Genomic DNA, 24,388 nt, shown 5'->3' with positions numbered 1-24,388 from the left:
TTGGCTGATTTTAAAACTGCATTGTGAACTGTGTATGCATTTATTTTATGCATGTTTAGGGCATAATTAGCCCAGGATGCTTTGCATGCCTTATTACTTAAAATACCACCTCGAACACATCATGCCATAATTAAAGAACTTTGCTTAATCTTTATAAATTAATGTTTGGTGTAATGCCCTCTCATATGCAATGTTAGAAATAGGTTAACAATTCTTGTACTATATTGTAATTTTTAGGTTCTTGTTTTTTTCTTTTATATTGGAAGGGGCTGACAATATAAAATAGTTATTTTTTGTCAAGATTTGTCAATTGTGTTTTTTTTCACTTTCTTTTTGCTTACAAGAGTAAAAAAAAAAGCAAAAAAAAAAAGCATATGCCATGGTCAGGTGTGGCAGAGAAGTATGTGAGGATGGTGCAGGATATATATGAGGACAGTGGGACAACAGTAAAGTGTGCAGTAGGAATTACTTTTTTAAGGTGGAGGTGGGATTGCATCAAGGAGCTCTTAACACCCTTTGCTGTTTGCAGTGGTAATGGACAAGTTTACAAATGAGGAGAGACAGGAGTATTTAAGTGATTTGTGGTGAGAGTAGGGAATAGGTTGAGACGAGCCTTGAGAGGTGGAGGTACATGCTCGAGAGTGCCAGTAGGAGTAAGAGAGAGTGCATGTGTAAAATGAGAGAGAAGGCAATGGAGTGGTGCAGTTGTAAAAAGCAGAGGTGGTGAAGGTGGATGAGTGCAAGTACCTGGGGTCAACAGTACAAAGAGATGAAATGTGTTAGAGAAGTGAAGAAAAGAGTGCAGGCAGGGTGGAGAAGAATGGCAGGAGTGATTTGTGATAGAAGGGTATCTGCAATAGTAAAAGGAAAAGTTTATATGATGGTGGTGAGACCTGAGATGTTGTATGGTTTAGAGACTATACAGCATGACAAAACTGACAAAAAGCCAGGAGGGGGAGCTGGAGATGGCAGAATTAAAGATGCTGCAATTTTCACTAGGAGTGATAACCAGATGGACAGGATTAGAAATTAGTTTATCAGGTTTATGCAGGTAGAACATTTTGGAGACGAGGTAAGAGACACTAGATTGAGATAAAACTATTGGTAGAAGAACGCTGAGGATGGAGCCAGCAGAAAGAAGGAAAAGAGAAAGGCTAAGGAGTAGATTTATGGATGTGGTGAGGAGAAACATGTAGGTGGTTGGTTTAAAACATGCAGTTGTAGAGGACAGGATCATATGGAGATGGTTTATTCACTGTGGCGACCCCTAACAGAAGCAGACAAAAGAAGAAAACGATATACAATCGTGTGCCTCCAACTTTGTCGCAACAGTTTGTGAAAGAGCCACAAATGGCTAGATTAATCAGGTGTCCCAATACTTTTTTCCTAGGATGGTCCGCTGTGGCGACCCCTAACGGGAGAAGCCGAAAGAAAGTGTAGGTTGACAAATGGAAATCCCTTGTATATTATTGGAGACATCACATCACATGTGATGTGCACACCACAGATCATTTGTGTTTGGTAATGCCCTCAAACCATAAGTGGTATTCCCAATAAATCAGAGCTTTTAGTGGTACTTATAAGAGGCACTTCAAGACTTAATGAAGCATTCGGGGGGAAAAAAAACCTAAACCAACAAAAATATTTTCTCAGATAAAACTCAAACTTTTTATAAAGTTTAAGTGACATATCTGACAACAGCCAGGTCCTGCTTACCATCTGTCTAATGGTTATGTCTGGTGGTGGGTAGGGGAGTGCTTCTTAGCAGCAGAGACTGAGAGCCTGGTCTTGGAATTGAGGGATGAATGCAGCTAAAAGGCTCTTATGAAAAAAGCTACTCCATTGAAGAAAATCTCAGATTGAGGTGAAGGTTGCCTTTTAGCCCAATACCAACACAAAACATAGAGCAAAGAGTACTGAAAGTACTTGAGTGGATAAGCTATACCTGAAGATCTTTTCAATCCAATTTGACTGCGTTGAATGGCTCTGTTAAAAAAAATAATAATAATAATCACGTGCCTTTGTACATTTGTGTCTCTGGTGCCTCTCCTTTGTCCATACCTCTCTATCCCAAGTTCCATTGTGTTTGTTTTTTCCTTTCTTAACTCCCTTACATTTTTTTATTTATTTATTTTGGTATCCTTTTGTCCCCTGTTTTTCACTGTTTAATCTTTCCTGACACCTTTATACTGAAAGAAAAAAAAAATTTGCGACAATTGATCAGACTTATATAATATGCATTTGTGATCTCATACATTTGTCCTTAGACATGGACTTACACAATGAACAGATATCTCCTTTTTCAACTTTCAGGTCTCAGGTCATCTTGGCCTCACCTGCTCATCAGGTTATGCATTTGGCTGTTATTCTGGAGAACCTCGCCTCCCCTCCCTTCACCCTTATTAAATCACAGCTTGCCGGATGCTTTTACACAGATTGAGGTGTCTTGTTCTCATCCTGATTTTCCCACATCCCCTGCCTCCAGCAAGGACTCAGACTATGACCCCCTAAGCCACACTGATTACAATACTGACTACTAATAGGTAATTCCATATGACATGACTGCAATAAACATTACTTTACCTCTTATCCTCTGCAGTGTTCTTATTTTACTCTATTGTTACTAAATCCTGTGTTATGTTGTTAATTTTCCCGCATCATCTATGTTTATTTTTGCTAATTTTCTTAACGAAACAATTTATAAACTTTGACATCATCAACACCATCATTTTGCAGACAACTAACATCTTACTGTATATTAACTAGCGTTTGCAAAAAAAGACTATTACTTTTAAAACTACAAGCACTTTTGTTGCCAAATTTATTTTGTTCTTCTCCTTTGGCAGTCATCCTAGCAGGTAACATCACTTTTTGCCTGCATTTCCTATCATTCCACAGTTTTTTTCCATAGGTGTCAGCTTCTGCTGAGATGTTAGTCAACAGTAGAATTTCTTTTGTTAACTAACATTTTATTACAAGGATTGCAAAATAATTTACACCCATTCTCATGTAATAAATATTGATATTGCTAGGACCTTGGTACTTATTTGAAACGGCAGTTCAGAAGGATCACTTTTCACCATGTTTTACACAGATCGCCGACATTAACTGTGCAACGTGACAACATAAAAATAGAATTTTAGTAGGTTAACTCTAATTCCTTAACTTTATTAACTAAATGAGAGACAATGTCCGATTTTTGAAATTATTTTGCAGTTCAATTAGCAATTATGCATTACAATTTTAAATGGAAAAAATTGTAGAAATTCCTCCTTACCTCACGGGTGCCTCTGACTGGACCTGTGCACCATCAGGCATCATGTCATTTGTTGCATTGGCCAGAAAATCCTCAGGACAATTGTTCATTTCATATGCAAACTTCTCAGTAGCTGGGGCAGGTTCCGGAAGACTTGCTACGAGGCAAGGAACTGAAGAAAGGTTATTTGCTGGCTGTAGAAAAGCATCTAGTTTTTGGGCCTTGCTGTCAGTTCGCACCATTTGATTAGCATAGACAAGATTACTGGGGTCAGCAGTTGAACTGCTTGAGGTTTTTACACCACTGACAGATGCTGAAAGCCCAGGCAGTAAAGCCTATTAAGAATAAACAAACATGATTAAATGAGCATATAAAATGTGATAAGATTCATATTATAGGTGCATGTAGTTACAAAGTTTTCTTTTATACCTGTGTAAAATAAGTGCGGGAAGAATTGGATCCAAGTAGTTTACTCTCAATGTGTTTCTGAATGCTTCCAATTATGCAGTCTTCATGTAGAAAATGCACTTCATGCTTAGTGGGGTGCACATTCACATCAACATTATGAGGTGCAATTTCTAAACTAAGGAAAAAGAATAAAACTAAATAAACAATTTTATCATATGTACTTCTATACATACATACATTTTATTACTCGGGCCTTTTAGATTAGGTCAGCCTAATGGCAATCTTTAAGCACTTTAAAGTTTCACTCTCTTGAATGGATCATTTAAATAAAAGATACTTAAAAATATTTAAAGGGAGATAGTAATTTGTTGCATAAGCATTATAAAACCACCTCTTAATTTCACCAAAATAGGATAAAGGATAGAAGTTATCTTATAATACCCTGTTGGGTGTGAAGGTGTCACTGTGAAAAGTGTCTCAGTTCAGATACAAATGATACAAGCAGAGCAAGAACACATTTTAAAACAATTTACTCAGATGAAAACTTTTTGAATATTCAGAACAATATTCACTAGCATTTAAACATGAAAATATTGTTTATGAGACATAGGTGCTAATCTATAAATACCTGAGATAAAGACAAGGATGTGTGTTTTTGGGAAGATATGCTGTATAGACCGCTTCAATGGCTTTTTTCAAGGCACTGGATTCCACTAAACGATCTGTAAAACATATTATACTTAGAGTGATAATGTTTACTACTGTTTAGGAGAATAAGAATGTTATAAAAATAAGGCATCATTATAAACAATCTTGAAAAAGACAGAAAACATACGGTTGATGAACAGGATGAAGGTACACTTCTTGACTGAGTAGTTAGCATTTGATATATAACCCTTTAGTTTAAAAGCAAGCTTCTGATCCTCACACCCCACTTCCATCATCTCCCTGTAAACAGTATGGCAACAGTATATTAAAAGAGAGCAGCATTTCCTTACAATGTAATTTTAATTTGTAATACCAGTAGTTGAGTTTAAAATCTAGACAAGAAGTATATTAACAAATTGGTATCTGGTGTGTTTTATAATAAAAACTGGTGTTTTCCTTCTTGTCTTTTTTTTAATCGTTTTAGCAATTTGAAAATTCAGTTTTTCACAAAAAAAGCGAGTTTTTTATTTTGTTGGTGAACCCATCATGTCTCTTCTTCCTTCCACCCTGAGCCAGCAAACTTTCCATACTGGTGGCAAAAACCAGTATAGAGTTTATAAGCACTGAGTGAGCTGGTCAAAGCCCTAGCAGAGCTCCAGCAGACAACATTAATTGCTCCTCCAGATGCAGAATCAGCACTTCCACCCGGAAGCAGGGCCTCTCAAGAGGATCTCTGCATGGAGTGTTGTGAAAGCACTCTTTTGTGTTATCTCCCGAGTCAGGATCCCAAAACAGATCCTGGCCGGGAAAACGCATCATTTATGTCACAGACACTGCACAAACTTTACGAATTATTGGGATTAAATCAATCTGAATGACCGTTTATCATCAGCAGAAATTCAGTTTAGTGGAGTGATATAAAATCTGCGAAAAAATATTATTCAGATGTTTTTTGACAATGATGCACGCAACTTGGATAAGCCCCTATTAATTGCAGCACGAGGGGTCCCACATGCCTCCGTGGTATTCTCTCCATTTGAAATATTAAATGGCAGTAAGCTGCACGGCATAGTATAGCGATTTAACAATGTTAATTAACTCAATGTTTGTAGTTTTACTTACATTTCAAGGATGTATTTAATTTAGTTTTTACTATTAGAAGAAAGTTTTCTTGGATGACATCTATGTAATCTATGCAATGTAAGCAAAACTACACACATTGGGTTAATAAACATTGGTAAATTGCTACATACTCGAGAATGACAGCCCTAGCTACCTAACAGAAGCACAAAACTTAGAGATCCCTAGTAAAAACCTAGCAAGTACAATGGATTGGTCAGGTTTTGTGAGGATTTTAAAAAAAGTCAACGCGGTGTGTAAATTTGACACTCATCCATGCCTCTCATTGGCAAAATGCTTGATTGGATAGGCACAGCACGCTTTTATTTTCAACAGTGGAATTAACAAAGGGATAGTAGCAGATCCCCTTGACTCCAACGTCTTGTGAGGAAAAAAACAGCCTTTTCCACTCTGTTTGGTTTACACCAGTTCATCACTTTTCTATTTGAGTTGTTTTTTAGCCCAGTCCAATAGCAGCAGGTTTTCACACAGGTAGTAGGCTGCACTCTGTGGTGGACCATCCTGTAATTCCCCTGACTTCTCTATCCCTTTTGTCTTTCCGACTGATGCATTGGATAGGAGAGAGAGGACCGTGCTGTCCCAGGTGGTGGAGGCAGAGGAGTGCCCGATGGTATTCTTCAGCTGAAAGTTGGTTGACCGGTTTGTGAATGAAAGGCAAAGCAGGAAGAAACGAGTGTTAGGGATTACACACCTGTGGGTGATTTAAATACTCAATGTACACTGTTACAGAAAATGAGGAAGAGGTTAAAAAGGGGAGAGAAAAGAGCCGAGAGAGAGAGCTAGACACCAAACGGAGTGTGCATGCATGTGGAAAAAAAAGCTAGTTTTCTTTCGTTGGTGCACCCGGTTACCTGTCTGTTCTTTCTTCCACCCTGAGCCAGGGAGCTCTCTAAAGATAATCATTTACAAATTAAGCTATAAGTTCATCCCTAGCAAGCAATGAGCAAGTGGCAATAGTGGCAAGGAAAATCATTCTGAGATGGCATGAGGAAGTAACCTCAAGTAGTAAATCATTACTTTTATTATGTGCTTTTACTATGTTAATACCTGCTTAGTGCTACTCCAAATATCACACGAATGTTGTCCAAAACTGAGGCATTAGCCAAAGTCTTCACATCAGCCACCATGTCTCCATGCTGTAACAATATAGAAAAATATTTTTGATATGATATTCTAATTATGTTTATAGCAAAGGACATTTTACTTTGGCAGTTACGCTTTTCCCAGAAGTTCTTAATCATGTTCTAAGAAAAGGACATTTTACCTTTTTGACAGTAAAGCTTTTCCCAGAATTGTGAATGGCATATCTATAAGGATTAAAATTAACAAAGCTTTTGACACATAGAACATTTATGTTGATCCAATCTAATTTGCGAAATAATGCATCAAAATGAACAGACCTACTCACTACTTCCACAATCCTCGAATATTCTTCACTGGGGCTTTTGAGAGCTTTCCTTCGGGTTTGTACATTATAGAACAGGTCTTCTACCTGTTAATAATAATAATGAGCAGTTCAAATTATTATTCATATATTTAAATTCTTATAATGGACAGTGATCTTGCAAATAAAGAGGTGTCAGTCATAGTTGGTCACATTAGTTAAATGCTAACAGCTGGTTCATTGGCTAACTTCAAAGCTTTTGAATTAAGAGTTTAGCTCCTTTACTGGCTCCACTGGTGGCACCAGTCCTTAGTTTGGTAGCATCAGTGAAAGCAATCATCCTGAAGCTCAGCCCTGCTCAGGAGCAAGCTTATTTCAAGTAAATAGCTCTTAGCTTTATAAGTGCAGATTATATGGGAAGTCTGTTGCAGCCATGTCCCTTTTCAATTTTACAAGAGCAACCTGTTGTGGAAGAAGCAAGAAAAATATGCAGAGATTTCTGAATTTAGTGTGTAATGCAGGATTGAATCTTTTAGTGCAGCACAATAGTTGACTTTTTAAGATATTATTTTTCTTCCACGTGAATCATTTACCTGTTAACGCATTTTTCGGACTATAAGCCGCTACTTTTTTCCCACGCTTTGAACCCCGCTTTATGTGTTGGTAGAGGCGATAAGCGGAGGCGGAGGGAAAACTCGTTTTTCACTATCACTCCTGTACACTTTGCTTATCTTAATTTTCGTCACAATCTTCGCTTTCTGGCTTTGCTTCGCCATCTAGCAGCGGTTTCTCGAGCTCGTACCTCAATTTTTTGCACTGTAGTTGTGAAAGGAAGGAGGAAGACAGTGAACAATGACTTACTTGGTAGGCTACTGTTTAGATACAAGCCAGGGTGAAAGGATAGCTCGCTAACTCCAGTTGCAACAGAAATCATATAAGCACAGACAGGTTTCCAAAACTCGTGCTTTTTAATTTTTCTTGGCAACAGCGTTATGAGTTAGTCAAAGAAACTTAGAAATGAGCATCAGAAAATAATAAGGACATATTCCTCAGTCTTACACACACAGAGTAATACCAGAAGAATGCATTGGCAGGCTATTCCCAAAATACCGCTATGCTCCTAATAGAAGCCCAACATATTGCATTTAGTGTCTTTCGTTAAAGCCTGTGTAAAGTTCATTAGTTTCAGTGTAGACCTGCGGCTTACAGACAGGTGCGGCTTATTTATGTTAAAAATAAAAATCTTTGTCAAATTCAGTGCGGCTTATATATGGGTGCGCTTTATAGTCTGGAAATTATGGTAAATATGTTATTAAATGTTAAATTATTCAAGTTTTTATTGCTTTGGGACAATGTCAATCATTAAAAGTGATCTACAAATAAAATTTTATATTTTGAAAGTTTTAGATACATAAAATAGTTTTAGCAGGTTCTGTAAATAAGATGCAAGATGTTTTACATACAGTACTGTTCAAAAGTTTTAGGCAGGTATAGAGAAATGTTGTAATGTAAGAATGCTTTCAAATATTAAATATAAAAATTTTGAATTGTTTATTTTTATAAATTTACAAAATGCAATATTAGCAAACAAAAAAAATCTAAACCAAATCAATTTGTTGTGGCTGCTCTGTTAAAATAAAACATTTCAAAGAAAAAAAATGTACTGAAAAAGAAATAGCTGTGTAGGAGGCTGAAAAACTGGGTGTGGAACAGCCAAACTCAACTACTAATGTGAGACAGCATAGCAAGATTGAGCAATGCAACAAGACACAGGGTAGTTATACAGCATCAGCAAGATCCCTTTCATGCGGATTTTAAAGCAGACTGGGATTTCAAGATGTGCTGTTCAAGCTATTTTGTACACACACAAATGGGCAATGTAAATAACTGTAGACACAGGCCAAAGAATGACTATGCAACACATGAAACGCACATCATGCTTAGTGTACTTCCCTTCAACATCAGAAAATGTCCAGCAGTGCCATCAGCAAAGAACTGGTAGAAACCACTGGAACCCAGGTACACATATCTACTGGTAAGTGTCTGAAGAAGTCTGGCCAGAGGCGGTTTTCATGAAAGAATTTCAGCCAGAGAAAGCCTCTGTTGTGAAAACAAGGCTAAGCAACTCATCTATGGACAATACATAGGAAATGGGGTGCAGAGAAAATTGTATTAGGTGGTCTGGCTGTAGCAAGAGGCCGTTTGTTCACAGAACTGAGTGTCTGCTGGCAATAGTGAAGCAAAGTTGGGGTTCCTTGCAAGTTTGGAGCTGTATTTCTGCAAATGGATTTGGAGATTTGGTCAGGATTAATGGTGTACTCAATGCTGAGAAATACAGGGATATACTTATTAATCATGCAGTACATTCAGGGAGGTGTCTGATTGGCCCCAAATGTATTCTGTATCAGGACAACGGCCGCAAACAAAGACAACGTCATTAAGAACTATCTGGCCAGAAAAGAAGAACAAGGAGTTTTGGAAGTGATGATTTAATTAGAATTCACTTCTCTTTTCTTACTTTCTATTTTGTTAATTAATAAATTAATTACCAACACTTTATTGTTGAAAGCATCAATACTTCACAGCATTTTTCACACACAGTTCTTCGTTTATTATTATTAATATTTTCATCATTGTACATTAATACTGAAGACATTCAAACTATAAAATACCTTGTATGGAATATTGTAGTTAGCAAAAAGTCAAATAACCCAGAATATGTTTTGAATTTTAGATTGTCCCAAAGAGATACATTTATTTGTTGCTAGCTCTGCAAACTCATGTCATTCTCTCATCATATTCATGAGGTAGTCACCTGGAATTGGTTTCGGGTCACAGGAGTACCTTGTCAAGAATTCATTTAAAATCTATTGCCTTCTTAAGGTGTTTTAGACCATTAGTTGTCTTGTGCAGAGGTAGGGTGGGTTCAGAGTTAAAACCCCAATTAGGGTTACTACAACTAGTGTACAAATCCAAATTGTGACCAAAAAAATTTTAATAAATAAAAAAAACATTTAATTAAAGAGAAAAGATCCATCATTACTTCATGAAGTACACCTTAAAAAAAAACAACCTTAGGTTAAAACCTTAAACCCAAAATGCAGTAGCCAAAACCATCTAATGCCATGATGAAACATCCCATGAAAGAAACACCAAGAGCTACCTATAATGAAACATCCCATGAAAGGAACACCAAGAACTTATTAAGAGCTTAAGTTTATTACAATTACCAGCCTCAAAAACCCCAGATCCCGGAGTTTAAGTGGCAGACATATTTCATCAACAACTGTTGTTGAACATTGTGGTCATCCATGAGTTAGGCCTTCATGGTAGAATTGTAGCAAAGAAATCATTACTTTGGAAGCACCACTATTAGAAGAGATGCATGGAAAGAAACACATGGACATTATCTTAAACTGTCCTTTGGTGTGATCACTTCAATATTTAGATTTACGTTTCTAACCGTTTTGTCTTTGTTAGATGTACAGAGGGTGAAAAGACAATTCCTGAATGTGTGGTTCCCACTGTGAAGCATGGAGGAGGAGGTTTGATGTGTGAAGGTGCTTTGCTGGTGATTTAGTCAAAAGCAAAGGAACACATATCCAGCATGGCTACCACAGCATTTTCTAGTGACACGGCATCCCATCTGGTTTGCACTTAGTGGGAGCATAATTTGTATTCCAAAAGGACAATGGCCCCCAAGAAAACCTCTTGGTTATGTAACAGCTATTTGTTTAAGAAGTTCAAGAGATGAAGTGCTGCATCAGATGACCTGGCCTCCAGAAATCACTTAATACAAATCTAGTTGAGATGTCTGGGGATGAGTTACACTGAAACGTGCAGGACAAAGAGTTAACAAGCACTCAACACCTCTGGGAACTCCTCAAGCTTGTTGGAAAACCATTCCAAATAACCACCTTATGAGGCTGACTGAGAGAATGGGAAGAGTATGCAAAGTAGTCATGAAAGCAAAATGTGGTTACTTTGAAGAACTGAAAATCTACACTGGGTTGTTTAACAATGTTTGTTTAGTACATAATACAGTGGAACCCGGTTATCTCGCCCTTGGTTACCTCGACAACCCTATTAAGTCGACGTTTTTGAAGTGGAACCGCCAAAATCTCGCTTTTTCTAAGCATTTTTTATCGGTTATGTCGGTGCAGCCGCAGAAGAACTCACGGAAAAATCAATCCTTACAGATGCTACAGGTGTCGTATTGTATACTGGTGAATCTCTGCTGTTAGTTAGTGCACATATGCCTTTTGTTGTTAAATGTTATGCGATGAACGGGAGGCGAAAGCCGCGCTTGGCGGCGCGGAACGTGGGATGAGCAAAAGCATAGAATGAACACCGGCAGGATCGGGGGGGAATCCGCGGTGCGCTTTGGGAAGAAAAGAGCAGCCGTTGAGAGAATGCCGGTGGGAAGACACGTACCGGGATACACATGAGCGATAACAACGACCGCCGTGAACCAATATATACCAACAATAACGGACAGTGTGAGTGTGGAAGTTTAAATAGGAGCTGATGATGATGCTAAACGAGCACCATATGTGCGCGATTGAAGCCGGAGCTTCAGAGAAAGCGGCCGAGAAAGCACCTGACATGCCGAAGGGGGCCGAAGGGGGCGTGGCAGGTGGATTCCTGACAGATAAACATGTACTGTATGTATTTTTATAGCATGCCTTCATGAAACAAATCACGGCAACGCTGTTGTGTAAAAAAACCCTTCAAAAACACGTGCATGCACATTCTCATTTATTAACGCACATCATGTACATAAAGAAATTTCAAGCACGTTAATATATTGCCGCCATTTTGATTTTCGTTTATCTCGATCATCGGTTACCTCGATGCTTTTTGGCGACCCCCTAGGACATCGACATAACCGGGTTCCACTGTAGTTTGGATTGTTTAGTATTATTATACAATGTTGAAAATAATAAAAATAATAAAAAACGCTAAAGGTGTCTAAACATTTGACTGTTACTATATATAAATTAATGAGGGGGGTGGGATTGGGGGGGGGGGTTTGTGTTATAGAGCAATTAAGGTTAATAGAGCAATTAACCTTAGCGCAATTAATCTAACTCTGCAGTATTAAAACTGTGTGCACACTTTGGCCATGTGTGTTTGAAGAACCTAATTAGCCAGAACATAATTACCACAATTAGATGAACTTGTAATAATTTTTACTTATAAATTAACTTTGTAATTTTATTACAATAGTGCAATGCAATGTATGAGGAATGGGTCCCATGAGTGAAGTCAATTAATGAACGAGCACAGGAACATGTTTCTGGTGAGTCCCTTTGGTAAAGAGCATCTACTAAATAAAAAACATTTAAAAAATCTTTTAAACACTTGATCTAGTACTTAAATCCTAGAGATTAAATGAATTGTAACACATTCAACTAATTCAGTTAAAATAGAGCTTATGTGTCTCATATTTCTTTTTATATATATATATATATTAAATATTGTATTGACTTACTGAGATCAGTGTCCCTTGGTTTCCAGCACAAGGCTTTGCTGGGGCCTTTAGTTTTCCATCGCAGTAACTTGCTCTGTAGATAAAAAAAAAATAAAAAAAAAGGGAGAATTTCATGACATCAGTTGAAATTTTTAAGATGAAAATAAAGTATAATGAAATGGTGTTCCATACCATCACGTTATAATGTTCAAATCTATACATAATTTAGATTACAATTAAACAGTTTCTCCTGCATGCCTTTTAATTTTAAAAGATCATGCCATTATAGGTACCGTAATTTCCGGACTATAAAGCGCACCCATATATAAGCCGTTATATACTGTGTAATTGGTGAAATATGTTGTGGCTCTTTTAAGAGCAGAGCAGCATTTTGGGAATAGGCTGCCGCTGCGTTTTTTCCGGTATTACTGCATTTGTGCAAGGCCGAGGAATATGTCCTTATTATTTTCTGATGCTCATTTCTAAGTTTCTTTGACTAACCCGTAACGCTGTTGCCAAGAAAAATAAAAAAGCATGAGTTTTGGAAACCTGTCTGTGCTTATATGATTTCTGTTGCAACTGGAGTTAGCGAGCTATCCCATGACCCAGACTCAACGCGTTACAACGGCTTGTATCTAAACAGTAGCCTACCAAGAAAGTCATTATTCACTGTCTTCCTCCTTCCTTTCACAACTATTTCTCACGAGAGTTTATATCTTTTGGCATCGTCGTGCGTTAAAAAAAAAAAAAGCCCGAAGCCGTGCAGCTCAGAACACAGGTGAGGTGCGTTTTTTCGTTTCCGTTCGGAAATTTCATTGGTCTAATGTTATGGGGTTAAGTTTTTTTTCTTGAAGTTTGTGAAACCGGGAAAAACCCAGGAAAAATTAATAAATAAGCCGCTTCTTGTTTAAGCCGCGGGGTTCAAAACATGGGGAAAAAGTAGCGGCTTATAGTCCGAAAAATACGGTAAACAATTTTATTATTTTGGATTTCAGGAGATTGTTTTAAAAAGCTGGTATGCCAACTAGAGCCAACAAATGCCAAAGTGATTGTTTAAGGAGTTTTGTTATCAATCTACCACATTTAAATCCAGGTTGAGATAAGCAGGTTTTGTGCACATGAAAAGGATGACGTTTGCACTAAACACAACAATCCTAAAGCACTTCGTTTAATTAGGGAATACCACTTTTCTAACAGCAGTTCAATGCAAGCAATGCAAGTAAATAGCTCACCTATTTACTTACTGTCAATATGCCCAACATGCAGCACAAGTTATTACAGTGACTATGTCTAATTAAAAGATAACATATTTGTCTTGTATTATGAGACAAACACCAGGTTTAAAATATTGAATCAGCACTTGGAAAATAAATGAAAAATAAATGAATAATAATATACACATGAAGTTGCACTTACCGGTAAGCACATTTTTCATCTGCTGTTTTTGTGGTAATTGTAACATGGGCTACATGGCTTATGCTGGCAAGTGCCTGCCATAAAAGTGAAAGACTCACAATTAACTTGAAAGCAAATTAAGCAAAAATTGTTTCTTCTTTAAAAACAAAAAACACAACTTAAAAAAGAAAGTCATTTGTAAATCTAGTCAGATTCCAATGAATAGAAATCCCTCACTATAATCATACCTCTCCTCTGAATCCATAGGTTGAAATAGATGTAAGATCCTCAAAGGTTTGAAGCTTGCTGGTTGTGAACCGCTCACATACAATTTGCAGGTCTTCTTTCTGCCGTGCAGAGTGGAAAATGTAACTAAGACAGAATAACAATATAGAATAAACTTTCTTTCGACTACTCCCCATTAGGGGTCGCCAGAGCGGATCATCCGCATGTTTGATTTGGCACGTTTTTACGCTGGATGCCCTTCCTAACACAACCCTCCCCATTTATCTGGGCTTGGGACTGGCACTAAGGGTGGCTGGGGTCGGTTCCCTGAATGGGGATCGAACTGAATGGGGCCGCAGCGGTGGGAGCGCCGCATCCTAACCACTAGACCACCAGGGACCCTTAATATATGATAGACTTCAGGACAAAACCAGCCCCATTCTCCTTCATCATACTGTGTGACTCTGCTGTCAACACTATACTCCTTTAACTTCTTGGGAACCAAATTTTTGACACTGCTGTCAACCAGGACCAAAATTTTATTTAAATTTTTTCTTTATAACCAATCAACACTGAACATATCACATATGCTTTAACTTGTATTTCACTGCCTATACCATTAAACACGTATACAAAAAACATACATCATACACACTTCAAACTACTACTTGTAGTACTTGCTATGAAGGGAACGTTGGAAGCGCTGCTCGAGGAAGCGGAAGCGCGGCAAGAGGGCGGGTGTCTGTGCTGGGCTAAATGCTAACCCTAGACGGCCGGCTCTCCTGTCCTTCTTCTTTCTAATGTCTGCTCCCTGGACAATAAACTGGATTACAACCCAACTCCAGCGGACCACGTGGCCAGAGTTCAGAGACTGCTACGTCTTTGTTTTCTCAGAGACGTGGCTCATCGACAGAGTTCTGGAAGCCGCCATCCAGCTAGACGGGCTAACCGTGTTTCGTGCCGACAGAAACGCAGCTCTGTGCGGTAAGACTCGCTGTGGTGGCGTGTGTTTATATTAACAAGGAATGGTGCAAGAACTCTGCTTGTCTCAAGCTAGTGGAGTTAGTGACTGTTGCAGACCGTTTTATTTACCACGGGAGTTCACCACTGTTTTCATTGTCGGAGTGTACATTCCTCCCAGCGCTAATGCTAAGGAGGCACTGTGTGAACTCTATGGCGCTATTAACGACCTGCAGAATGCTCACCGCGACGGATTGTTTATTATCGCCGGAGATTTAAACTATGCGAATCTCAGGACTGTGCTCACTAAACTCCATCAGCATGTGGACATTGCAACGAGAGGAGCGAACATGCTGGTATGCATAATTGCATGCATAATTTACTGGTTGACGCTATATTGGGTTATGCGTTTTGTCTTTAAATGTTTGTCTGCACTGTCTGTCTGTACTGTTTTTCGTCTGCACTGTTTGCAACGAACGCAACAGGTATTGTTAGCTAACAGGGTACCAGTGGAAATTGGGGTACTGGTGGCCAAAGGAGGAGAAGAAGAGGAGGAAGATGTCTACAGAGACAGCAGGAAAAGGAGGAGTGTAGGAGAGTGGAGGTTTGGGTTGGTACTTTAAATGTTGGCACTATGACTGGTAAAGGGAGAGATTTAGCTGATAAGATGGAGAGGAGAATGGTAAATATGTTGTGTGTTCAGGAGACCAAGTGGAAAGGGAGTAAAACCAGGAACATTGAAAATGGGTTTAAACTGTTCTATCATGGTGTGGATGGAAAGAGAAATGGTGTAGAGGTGATTTTGAAGGAAGAGTACAGTAAGAGTGTAGTGGAGGTGAAGAGAGTTTCTGATAGGGTGATGAACGTAAAGCTGGAAGTTGAAGGGCTGATGATAAAGGTCATCAGTGCTTATGCGCCACAAGTGGGCTGTGAAATGGATGAGAAGGAAAAATTTTGGAGTGAGTTAGATGAAGTGGTAGAAGGTGTACCTAGGTATGAAAGATTGGTGATTGGGGCAGACTTTAATGGGCATGTAGGTGAAGGGTAGGTATGGCCTCAAGTAGAGGAATGTGGAAGGGCAGATGGTAGATTTTGCTAAAAGGATGGAAATGGCACTGGTGAATACTTATTTTAAGAAGAAGGAGGATCATAGGGTGACGTATAAGAGTGGAGGAAGGAGCACACAGGTGGACTATGTTCTATGTAGGAGATGCAACCTGAAGGAGATTGGAGACTGCAAGGTGTTGGCAGGGGACAGTGTAGATAGACAGCATCGGATGGTGGTCTGTAAGATGGTTTTGGAGGTGAAGAAGAAGAGGTGGAGAGTGAGGACTGAAAGAAGAATAAGATGGTGGAAACTGAAGAAGGAAAACTGTAATATGAGATACAGGGAAGAGGTCAGACAGGGGCTCGGTGTTGGTGAAGAGATTCTGGATGATTGGGCAACTACTGCAGAAGTGATAAGGGAGACAGCAAGAAAGGTATTTGGTGTAACATCTGTAAATAGAAAGAAAGACAAAGAGACACAGTGGTGGAATGAGGAAGTGCAGGAAAGCATAAGGAGAAAGAGGTTGGCAAAACAGAATTGGAGATAGTGATGAGAAAAATAGGCAGGAGTACAAGGAGATGTGGCAGCATGTGAAGAGGGATGTGACGTTGATGAGTCACACCAAGAAGTTATGGGAAAGAGCTGAGAGAAGAGGTGACCATCTTTGAGCAACAGTATGGTTTAATTCCGAGGAAGAGCACCACAGACGCATTATTTGAATTGAGAATGTTGATGGAGAAGTATAGAGAAGGACAGAAGGAGTTGCAATGTGTGTTTGTGGATTTAGAGAAAGCCTACGACATGGTTTTGTGGTATTCTATGAGGAAGTCTGGTGTGTCAGAGAAGTATGTGAGGGTGGTGCAGGACATGTATGAGGACAGTGTGACAGCTGTAAAGTGTGCAGTAGGAACAACAGACTGGTTCAGAGTGGAGGTTGGACTGCATCAAGCATCGGCTCTGAGCCCTTTCCTGTTTGCAGTGGTGATGGACAGGTTGACAGACAAGGTCTGACATGAGTCTCCCTGGCATTTAATGTTTGTGGATGATATTGTGATTTGTGGTGAGAGTAGTGAGCAGGTTGAGAAGAGCCTGGAGAGGTGGAGGTATGTGCTGGAGAGAAGGGGAATGAAAGTCAGTAGGAGTAAACCGAGTACGTGTGTGAATGAGAGGGAAGACAGTGGAGTGGTGCAGTTGCAGGGAATAGAGGTGGTGAAAATGGAATCACGATGGTGTTACCCTAATTCCAGAGCCATTATCCTGAATCTGGATCAGCTTCAGACCTCCCTCTTTGACAGACACCTGAATGTTCATGGACTTTGCATCCAGACTGTAAAAAAAACATTATTCATAAATAAATCTATTTATTGAGAACTTTTATAAAGCTAAACTGACAAACCTGTAGTTGCTATGTTTCATTGCTACTATATAACTGAATTATGAGAAATATTGTCAGAATAATGAAAAAAAAAAATTATTAAAAATGAAAAATTACTTGTTAAGAGATCCATCTTCTTTTCTCTTGTATATTTAGTATACTATATAAATATACAGTGCCTTGGGAAGTATTCGGCCCCCTTGAACTTTGCGACCTTTTGCCACATTTCAGGCTTCAAACAAAGATATAAAACTAATTTTTTGTGAAGAATCAACAACAAGTGGGACACAATCATGAAGTGGAACGAAATTTATTGGATCTCTCAAACTTTTTTAACAAATAAAAAACTGAAAAATTGGGAGTGCAAAATTATTCAGCCCCTTTACTTTCAGTGCAGCAAACTCTCTCCCGAAGTTCAGTGAGGATCTCTGAATGATCCAATGTTGACCTAAATGACTAATGATGATAAATAGAATCCACCTGTGTGTAATCAAGTCTCCGTACACTCTCCTAATGGAAGAGTGGCAAGACGAAAGCCATTCCTTAAAAGATATCCATAAAAAGTGTCATTTAAAGTTTGCCACAAGCCACCTGGGAGACACACCAAACATGTGGAAGAAGGTGCTCTGGTCAGATGAAACCAAAATCGAACTTTTTGGCAACAATGCAAAACGTTATGTTTGGCGTAAAAGCAACACAGCTCATCACCCTGAACACACCATCCCCACTGTCAAACATGGTGGTGGCAGCATCATGGTTTGGGCCTGCTTTTTTTCAGCAGGGACAGGGAAGATGGTTAAAATTGATAGGAAGATGGATGGAGCCAAATACAGGACCATTCTGGAAGAAAACCTGATGGAGTCTGCAAAAGACCTGAGACTGGGACGGAGATTTGTCTTCCAACAAGACAATGATCCAAAACATAAAGCAAAATCTACAATGGAATGGTTCACAAATAAACATATCCAGGTGTTAGAATGGCCAAGTCAAAGTCCAGACCTGAATCCAATCGAGAATCTGTGGAAAGAACTGAAAACTGCTGTTCACAAATGCTCTCCATCCAACCTCACTGAGCTCGAGCTGTTTTGCAAGGAGGAATGGGCAAAGATTTCAGTCTCTCGATGTGCAAAACTGATAGACACATACCCCAAGCGACTTACAGCTGTAATCGCAGCAAAAGGTGGCGCTACAAAGTATTAACTTAAGGGGGCTGTACTATATTTAGAAAAAGTACCTCATCCAATTACTCGATTAATCGTTGGAATAATCGGTATATTACTCTACAGCTCAGCAACTCTAGTACATGTGTGTATGTATAATATATATAAATATATATATATATATATATATATATATACACACACACACACACACACACACACACACACACACACACACACACACACACACACACACACACACAGTACAGACCAAAAGTTTGGACACACCTTGTGTCTTTATTTTCATGACTATAAGTAGGTTCTTCAAAGTAGGCATCAAGAGAATGCCAAGAGTGTGCAAAGCAGTAATCTAAGCAAAAGGTGGCTACTTTGAAGAACCTACAATATGACATATTTTCAGTTGTTTCACACTTTTTTGTTATGTTTATAATTCCACATGTGTTAATTCATAGTTTTGATGCCTTCAGTGTGACTCTACAATTTTCATAGTCATGAAAATAAAGAAAACTCTTTGAATGAGAAGGTGTGTCCAAACTTTTGGTCTGTACTGTATATATATACATATACATATATACACACACACACACACACACATATATACATATATACACACATACATATACATATATACACACATACATATACATATATACACACACACACACACACACACACACACACACACACACACACACACACACACACACAGTGAGGAAAATAAGTATTTGAACACCCTGCTATTTTGCAAGTTCTCCCACTTAGAAATCATGGAGGGGTCTGAAATTGTCATCGTAGGTGCATGTCCACTGTAAGAGACAATCTAAAAAAAAAAATAAAATCCAGAAATCACAATGTATGATTTTTTAACTATTTATTTGTATGATACAGCTGCAAATAAGTATTTGAACACCTGAGAAAGTCAATGTTAATATTTGGTACAGTAGCCTTTGTTTGCAATTACAGAGGTCAAACGTTTCCTGTAATTTTTCCACCAGGTTTGCACACACTGCAGGAGGGATTTTGGCCCACTCCTCCACACAGATCTTCTCTAGATCAGTCAGGTTTCTGGCCTGTCGCTGAGAAACACGAAGTTTGAGCTTCCTCCAAAGATTCTCTATTGGGTTTAGGTCTGGAGACTGGCTAGGCCACGCCAGAACCTTGATATGCTTCTTACAGAGCCACTCCTTGGTTATCCTGGCTGTGTGCTTCAGGTCATTGTCAAGTTGGAAGAACCAGCCTCGACCTATCTTATGATGCTACCACCCCATGCTTCACAGTAGGGATGGTGTTCTTGGGATGGTACTCATCATTCTTCTTCCTCCAAACACGTTTAGTGGAATTATGACCCAAAAGTCTCATCTGACCACATGACTTTCTCCCATGACTCTTCTGGATCATCCAAATGGTCATTGGCAAACTTAAGACGTGCCTGGACATGTGCTGGTTTAAGCAGGGGAACCTTCCGTGCCATGCATGATTTCAAACCATGACGTCTTGGTGTATTACCAACAGTAACCTTGGAAACAGTGGTCCCAGCTCTTTTCAGGTCATTGACCAGCTCCTCCCGTGTAGTTCTGGGCTGATTTCTCACCTTCCCTTTCCCACGAGGTGAGATCTTGCATGGAGCCCCAGTCCAAGGGAGATTGACAGTCATGTTTAGCTGCTTCCATTTTCTAATGATTGCTCCAACAGTGGACCTTTTTTCACCAAGCTGCTTGGCAATTACCCCATAGCCCTTTCCAGCCCTGTGGAGGTGTAAAATTTTGTCTCTAGTGTCTTTGGACAGCTCTTTGGTCTTGGCCATGTTAGTAGTTGGATTCTTACTGATTGTATGGGGTGGACAGGTGTCTTTATGCAGCTAACGACCTCAAACAGGTGCATCTAATTTAGGATAAATGTAGTGGAGGTGGACATTACAGGTCTTTGAGGGTCAGAATTCTAGCTGATAGACAGGTGTTCAAATACTTATTTGCAGCTGTATCATACAAATAAATAGTTTAAAAATCATATATTGTGATTTCTGGATTTTCTTTTTTAGATTATGTCTCTTACAGTGGACATGCACCTACGATGACAATTTCAGACCCCTCCATGATTTCTAAGTGGGAGAACTTGCAAAATAGCAGGGTGTATATTATATTATATTATATATATATATATATATATATATATATATATATATATATATATATATATATATATATATATAAATATAAATAATGCAACACCTTTTTTTTTTGCCCCTATTTTTCATGAGCTGAACTCAAGTTTGAAGACTTTTTCTGTGTACACAAAAGGCCTATTTCTCTCAAATATTGTTCACAAATCTGTCTAAATCTGTGTAAGTAAGCACTTCTACTTTGTTGAGGTAATCCATCCACCCCACAGGTGAAGCATATCAAGATGCTGATTAGACAGCATGATATTGCACAAGTGTGCCTTAAGATGGCCACAATAATTGAATTCAATCCATTTTGTTTGTATAGCGCTTTTAACAATGAACATCGTCTCAAAGCAGCTTTACCCACTCAAGTTGGTTACAACGTCGAACTGCAGTCAGGTCAGGATGACTAGCATGTAGTTGAGCTTCCCTGAGACGGTTTCTGACAGTTTGAGCAGAATTGTTTTTGGTTATGCAAACAGATTGTTGCGGCAGCTGTCCGGGTGGCTGGTCTCAGACGATCTTGGAGGTGAAGATGCTGGATGTGGAGGTCCTGGGCTGGTGTGGTTACATGTGGTCTGCGGTTGTGAGTCCAGTTGGATGTACTGCCAAATTCTCTGAAACGGCTTATGGTAGAGAAATGAACATTTCAATTCATGTGCAACAGCTCTGGTGGACATTCCTGCAGTCAGCATGCCAATTGCACGCTCCCTCAAAATTTGCAACATCTGTGGCATTGAGTTGTGTGATAAAAATGCACATTTTAGAGTGGCCTTTAATTGTGGCCAGCCTAAAGCAAGCAGCTGTGCAATAATCATGTTGTTTAATCAGCATCTTGATATGCCAAACCTGTAAGGGGGATGGATTGTCTCGGAAAAGAAGTGCTCACTAACACAGATTCGTGAACAATATTTGAGAGAAATAGGCCTTTTGTGTACATAGAAAAAGTCTTAGATCTTGAGTTCAGTTAATAAAAAAATGGGGGCAAAAACAAGTGTTGCGTTTATAATTTAGTTCAGTGTATATATAAGCGTAGTTAAGAGTATGGCACAGCGCATCTCACCAGTTCTCAATCATTTCTTTAATCGCATTAGCAGGTCGTTGAATGACTTCTCCAGCAGCGATGCGGTTCACAACCGTCTCATTCAATCTCCGGATCATGCCTGCCATTACACCTTACAGCCACTGCCTCGGGACTTCACTGAAACCTTTACAAAAGTTTCTTAAGTTGATGGTGAATAAGACGTAATAAGTAAGTAAACGCTGTTAACAAACAATCAAAATACAGCATGCGGATGTGTTTGGTTTTGTTTCTTCGTCGTTATCTTTGTTTTTGGCGGTGGGCGAAATAGTTTATGGATGAGTATTCCGCCACCTGCTGGTATGGAGTGTAGAGCGTTGCCTTGATTAGGTCAATAATCACTTTTAAATCCCGTTCAAGTCTCTCTCATTTAGCTATTTAACCATCTTAATTTATTCTGGAAGGTGAGAAGATGCCTGAGGAATGGAGAAGGAGTGGAAAGTCGGTTGGACCAGATGACATACCGGTAGAAGCATGGAGATGTTTAGGAGAGATGGCAGTGGAGTTTTTATCCAGGTTGTTCAACTACATTTTGGAAAGTGAGAGGATGCCTGAGGAATGGAGGAGTGTGCTGCAACCGATTTTTAAGAATAAGGAAGATGTGCAGACCTGCAGTAACTACAGGGGAATAAAGTTGATCAGTCACACCTTGAAGTTTTTTTTTCAACAAAGAGTATTGGAGAGAAGAGTTGACCATCTCTGAGCAACAGTATAATTTCATGCGGAGGAAAAGCAATACAGACAGAATATTTTTCTTGAGAATGTTGATGGAGAAGTATAGAGAAGGTCAGAAGGAGTTGCATTGTGTGTTTGTGAATTTAGAGAAAGTGTATGACAGGCTCCCGAAAGGAGTTGTGGTATCGTATGAGGAATTCAGGTGTGGCAGAGAAGTATGTAATGGTGGTGCAGAACCTGTATGAGGACGGTGTGACAGCAGTGAAGTGTGCAGTAGGAACAACAGACTGGTTCAAGGTGATGGTGGTATTTCAGCAAGGATTGGCTCTATGCCTTTTCCTGTTTAATGTGGTGATGGACAGGTTGACGAACAAGGTCAGACAGGAATCTCCATGGACTATGATGTTTGCGGCTGATATTGTGATTTGTAGTGAGAGTAGGGAGCAGGTTGAGAAGAGACTGGAGAGGTGGAGGTATGTGCTGGAAAGATGGGGAATGAAAGTCAGTAGGAGTAAGACAGAGTACATGTGTGTGAATGAGAGAGAGGGCAGTGAAGTGGAGTGGAGTGGTGTGGTTGCAGGGAGAAGAGGTGGTGAAGCTGGATGAGTTTAGGTACCTGGGGTCAACTGTGTAAAGTATTGGAGAGTGTGTATTCAAGAAAAGAAAGCAGGCAGGGTGGAGTGGAGTGGAGTGAAGAGTGGCAGGAGTTGTTTGTGATAGAAAGGTATCTGCGAGAGTGAAAGGGAAAGTTTATAGGTTTATAGTTTATAGCTGGGAGCAGCTAAAAGAAGAAGAATCCTTATTTAAAAGACTCTGCTGTAAAACTAGTGGTGGACAAAGTACACAAACCATCTAGTTGAGTTAAAGTGGAGATACTCATGGTAAAATATTAATAAAGTAAACTTAAAAGTGCTCCCTTTAACGTTCACTTGACAAAAGGTACAATTATTTGCTTTTTAATATACTTAAGTATCTAAATTACTATTATTTAATATGGTTATAATGTTCCTATTATAATTTTTGTAACAAGACTCTTGCTTAATGAGTCTTTACTTAATGAGTCTTTACTCAGTTAATGCGAAAAGACTTGAATGTTACTCTTAGCACACCAATCTATTAATAGAATGATATTAATGAGTCAAATACTCATTTACAAATTTGTATACTTGTATATACATTTAGGTGTACTTGTAAATACACTCATAGATGATGTAGTCTCACATACCTGCATCAGGAGCTTTGCTTTTATTGCATGCCTGTTGAGCTTTTCGCTTAAGAGCCCACGACAGGTGCATTTGTTTCATGCGCCATCAGGTCAGGATGCAGAAAAGTTGGATTTTGTACTGTACTGTACATAGTCCCTTCATTCAAAGGGTGGGGACCCAACAGTGATATTAGCCTGGTTCCACTTCTGGACAAAGAGCCCAGTCTTACACTGCCTGTCTTGATTTGTGAACTAGTGTTTATTACAGTTATTGAGGCCCCTATAGCTATCGCTTGCCCTGCTTCACACTTTTTAGTACATGTTTATGAGTTTCAGAAAGATCATTTCTACACAAAATTCAAACAGTTTAAACCCACCTCCAATGTTTCTGGCCTTACTTCCTTTTCACTTGGTCTCCTGGACACACAACATATTTACCGATACATTTTTCTCCGCTTACACATATCAGTTACCTCTCTCCCTTTACCAGTCATAGTACCACTATTTAAAGTACCAACCCTAACCTCCACTATCCACTTCTTTCCCTGCTAGACGTCTTCCTCCTCTCCTTCTTCTCCTTTAACCAACAGTAGCCCAATTTCCACCGGTACCCTGTTGGCTAACAATACCTGTTGATAACCCGGGCCTCGACTGATCCGGTATGAAATTCTGGTTTGTGATCTGCATATTTGATTTGGCACATGTTTTACCCTGGATGCCCTTCCTAGCGCGAACCGCCCAATGTCTACGGGCTTGGAACTGGCACTAAAAGTG

The 24,388-nt window shown here is 39.2% G+C and overlaps 1 protein-coding gene and 2 long non-coding RNA genes across 3 annotated transcripts in view; 1 reads left to right on the top strand and 2 right to left on the bottom strand.

Moving 5' to 3' along the window:
* Positions 1–22,012, bottom strand: part of mlh1 (mutL homolog 1, colon cancer, nonpolyposis type 2 (E. coli)) — a 34,157-nt gene extending 12,145 nt beyond the window's left edge. The window contains exons 1-12 of the mRNA XM_083539980.1: positions 21,718–22,012; positions 17,174–17,264; positions 13,953–14,051; positions 13,726–13,799; positions 12,331–12,403; positions 6,853–6,944; positions 6,717–6,759; positions 6,500–6,588; positions 4,500–4,612; positions 4,293–4,386; positions 3,686–3,839; positions 3,278–3,591 (exon numbers count right to left, since the gene is read on the bottom strand). Coding sequence (XP_083396106.1) covers positions 3,278–3,591; positions 3,686–3,839; positions 4,293–4,386; positions 4,500–4,612; positions 6,500–6,588; positions 6,717–6,759; positions 6,853–6,944; positions 12,331–12,403; positions 13,726–13,799; positions 13,953–14,051; positions 17,174–17,264; positions 21,718–21,824 — 1,343 coding nt within the window. The 5' untranslated portion in view covers positions 21,825–22,012. The remainder of the gene's footprint in view (positions 1–3,277; positions 3,592–3,685; positions 3,840–4,292; positions 4,387–4,499; positions 4,613–6,499; positions 6,589–6,716; positions 6,760–6,852; positions 6,945–12,330; positions 12,404–13,725; positions 13,800–13,952; positions 14,052–17,173; positions 17,265–21,717) is intronic.
* The window catches only part of LOC310725326, a 517,016-nt gene that overhangs the window by 32,457 nt on the left and 460,171 nt on the right, over positions 1–24,388 (top strand). The window lies entirely within an intron of this gene.
* Positions 1,744–3,268, bottom strand: LOC310725338. The gene is made up of 2 exons (XR_014533335.1): positions 2,280–3,268; positions 1,744–2,189 (listed from the first exon to the last, which is right to left on the bottom strand). It is a non-coding gene; the product is annotated as an uncharacterized lncRNA (long non-coding RNA).

Source organism: Silurus aristotelis (genome assembly GCF_946808225.1).
Source record: "Silurus aristotelis genome assembly, chromosome: 4".
Taxonomy (NCBI): Eukaryota; Metazoa; Chordata; class Actinopteri; order Siluriformes; family Siluridae; genus Silurus; species Silurus aristotelis.
This window is presented reverse-complemented; position numbering and strand designations above follow the sequence as displayed.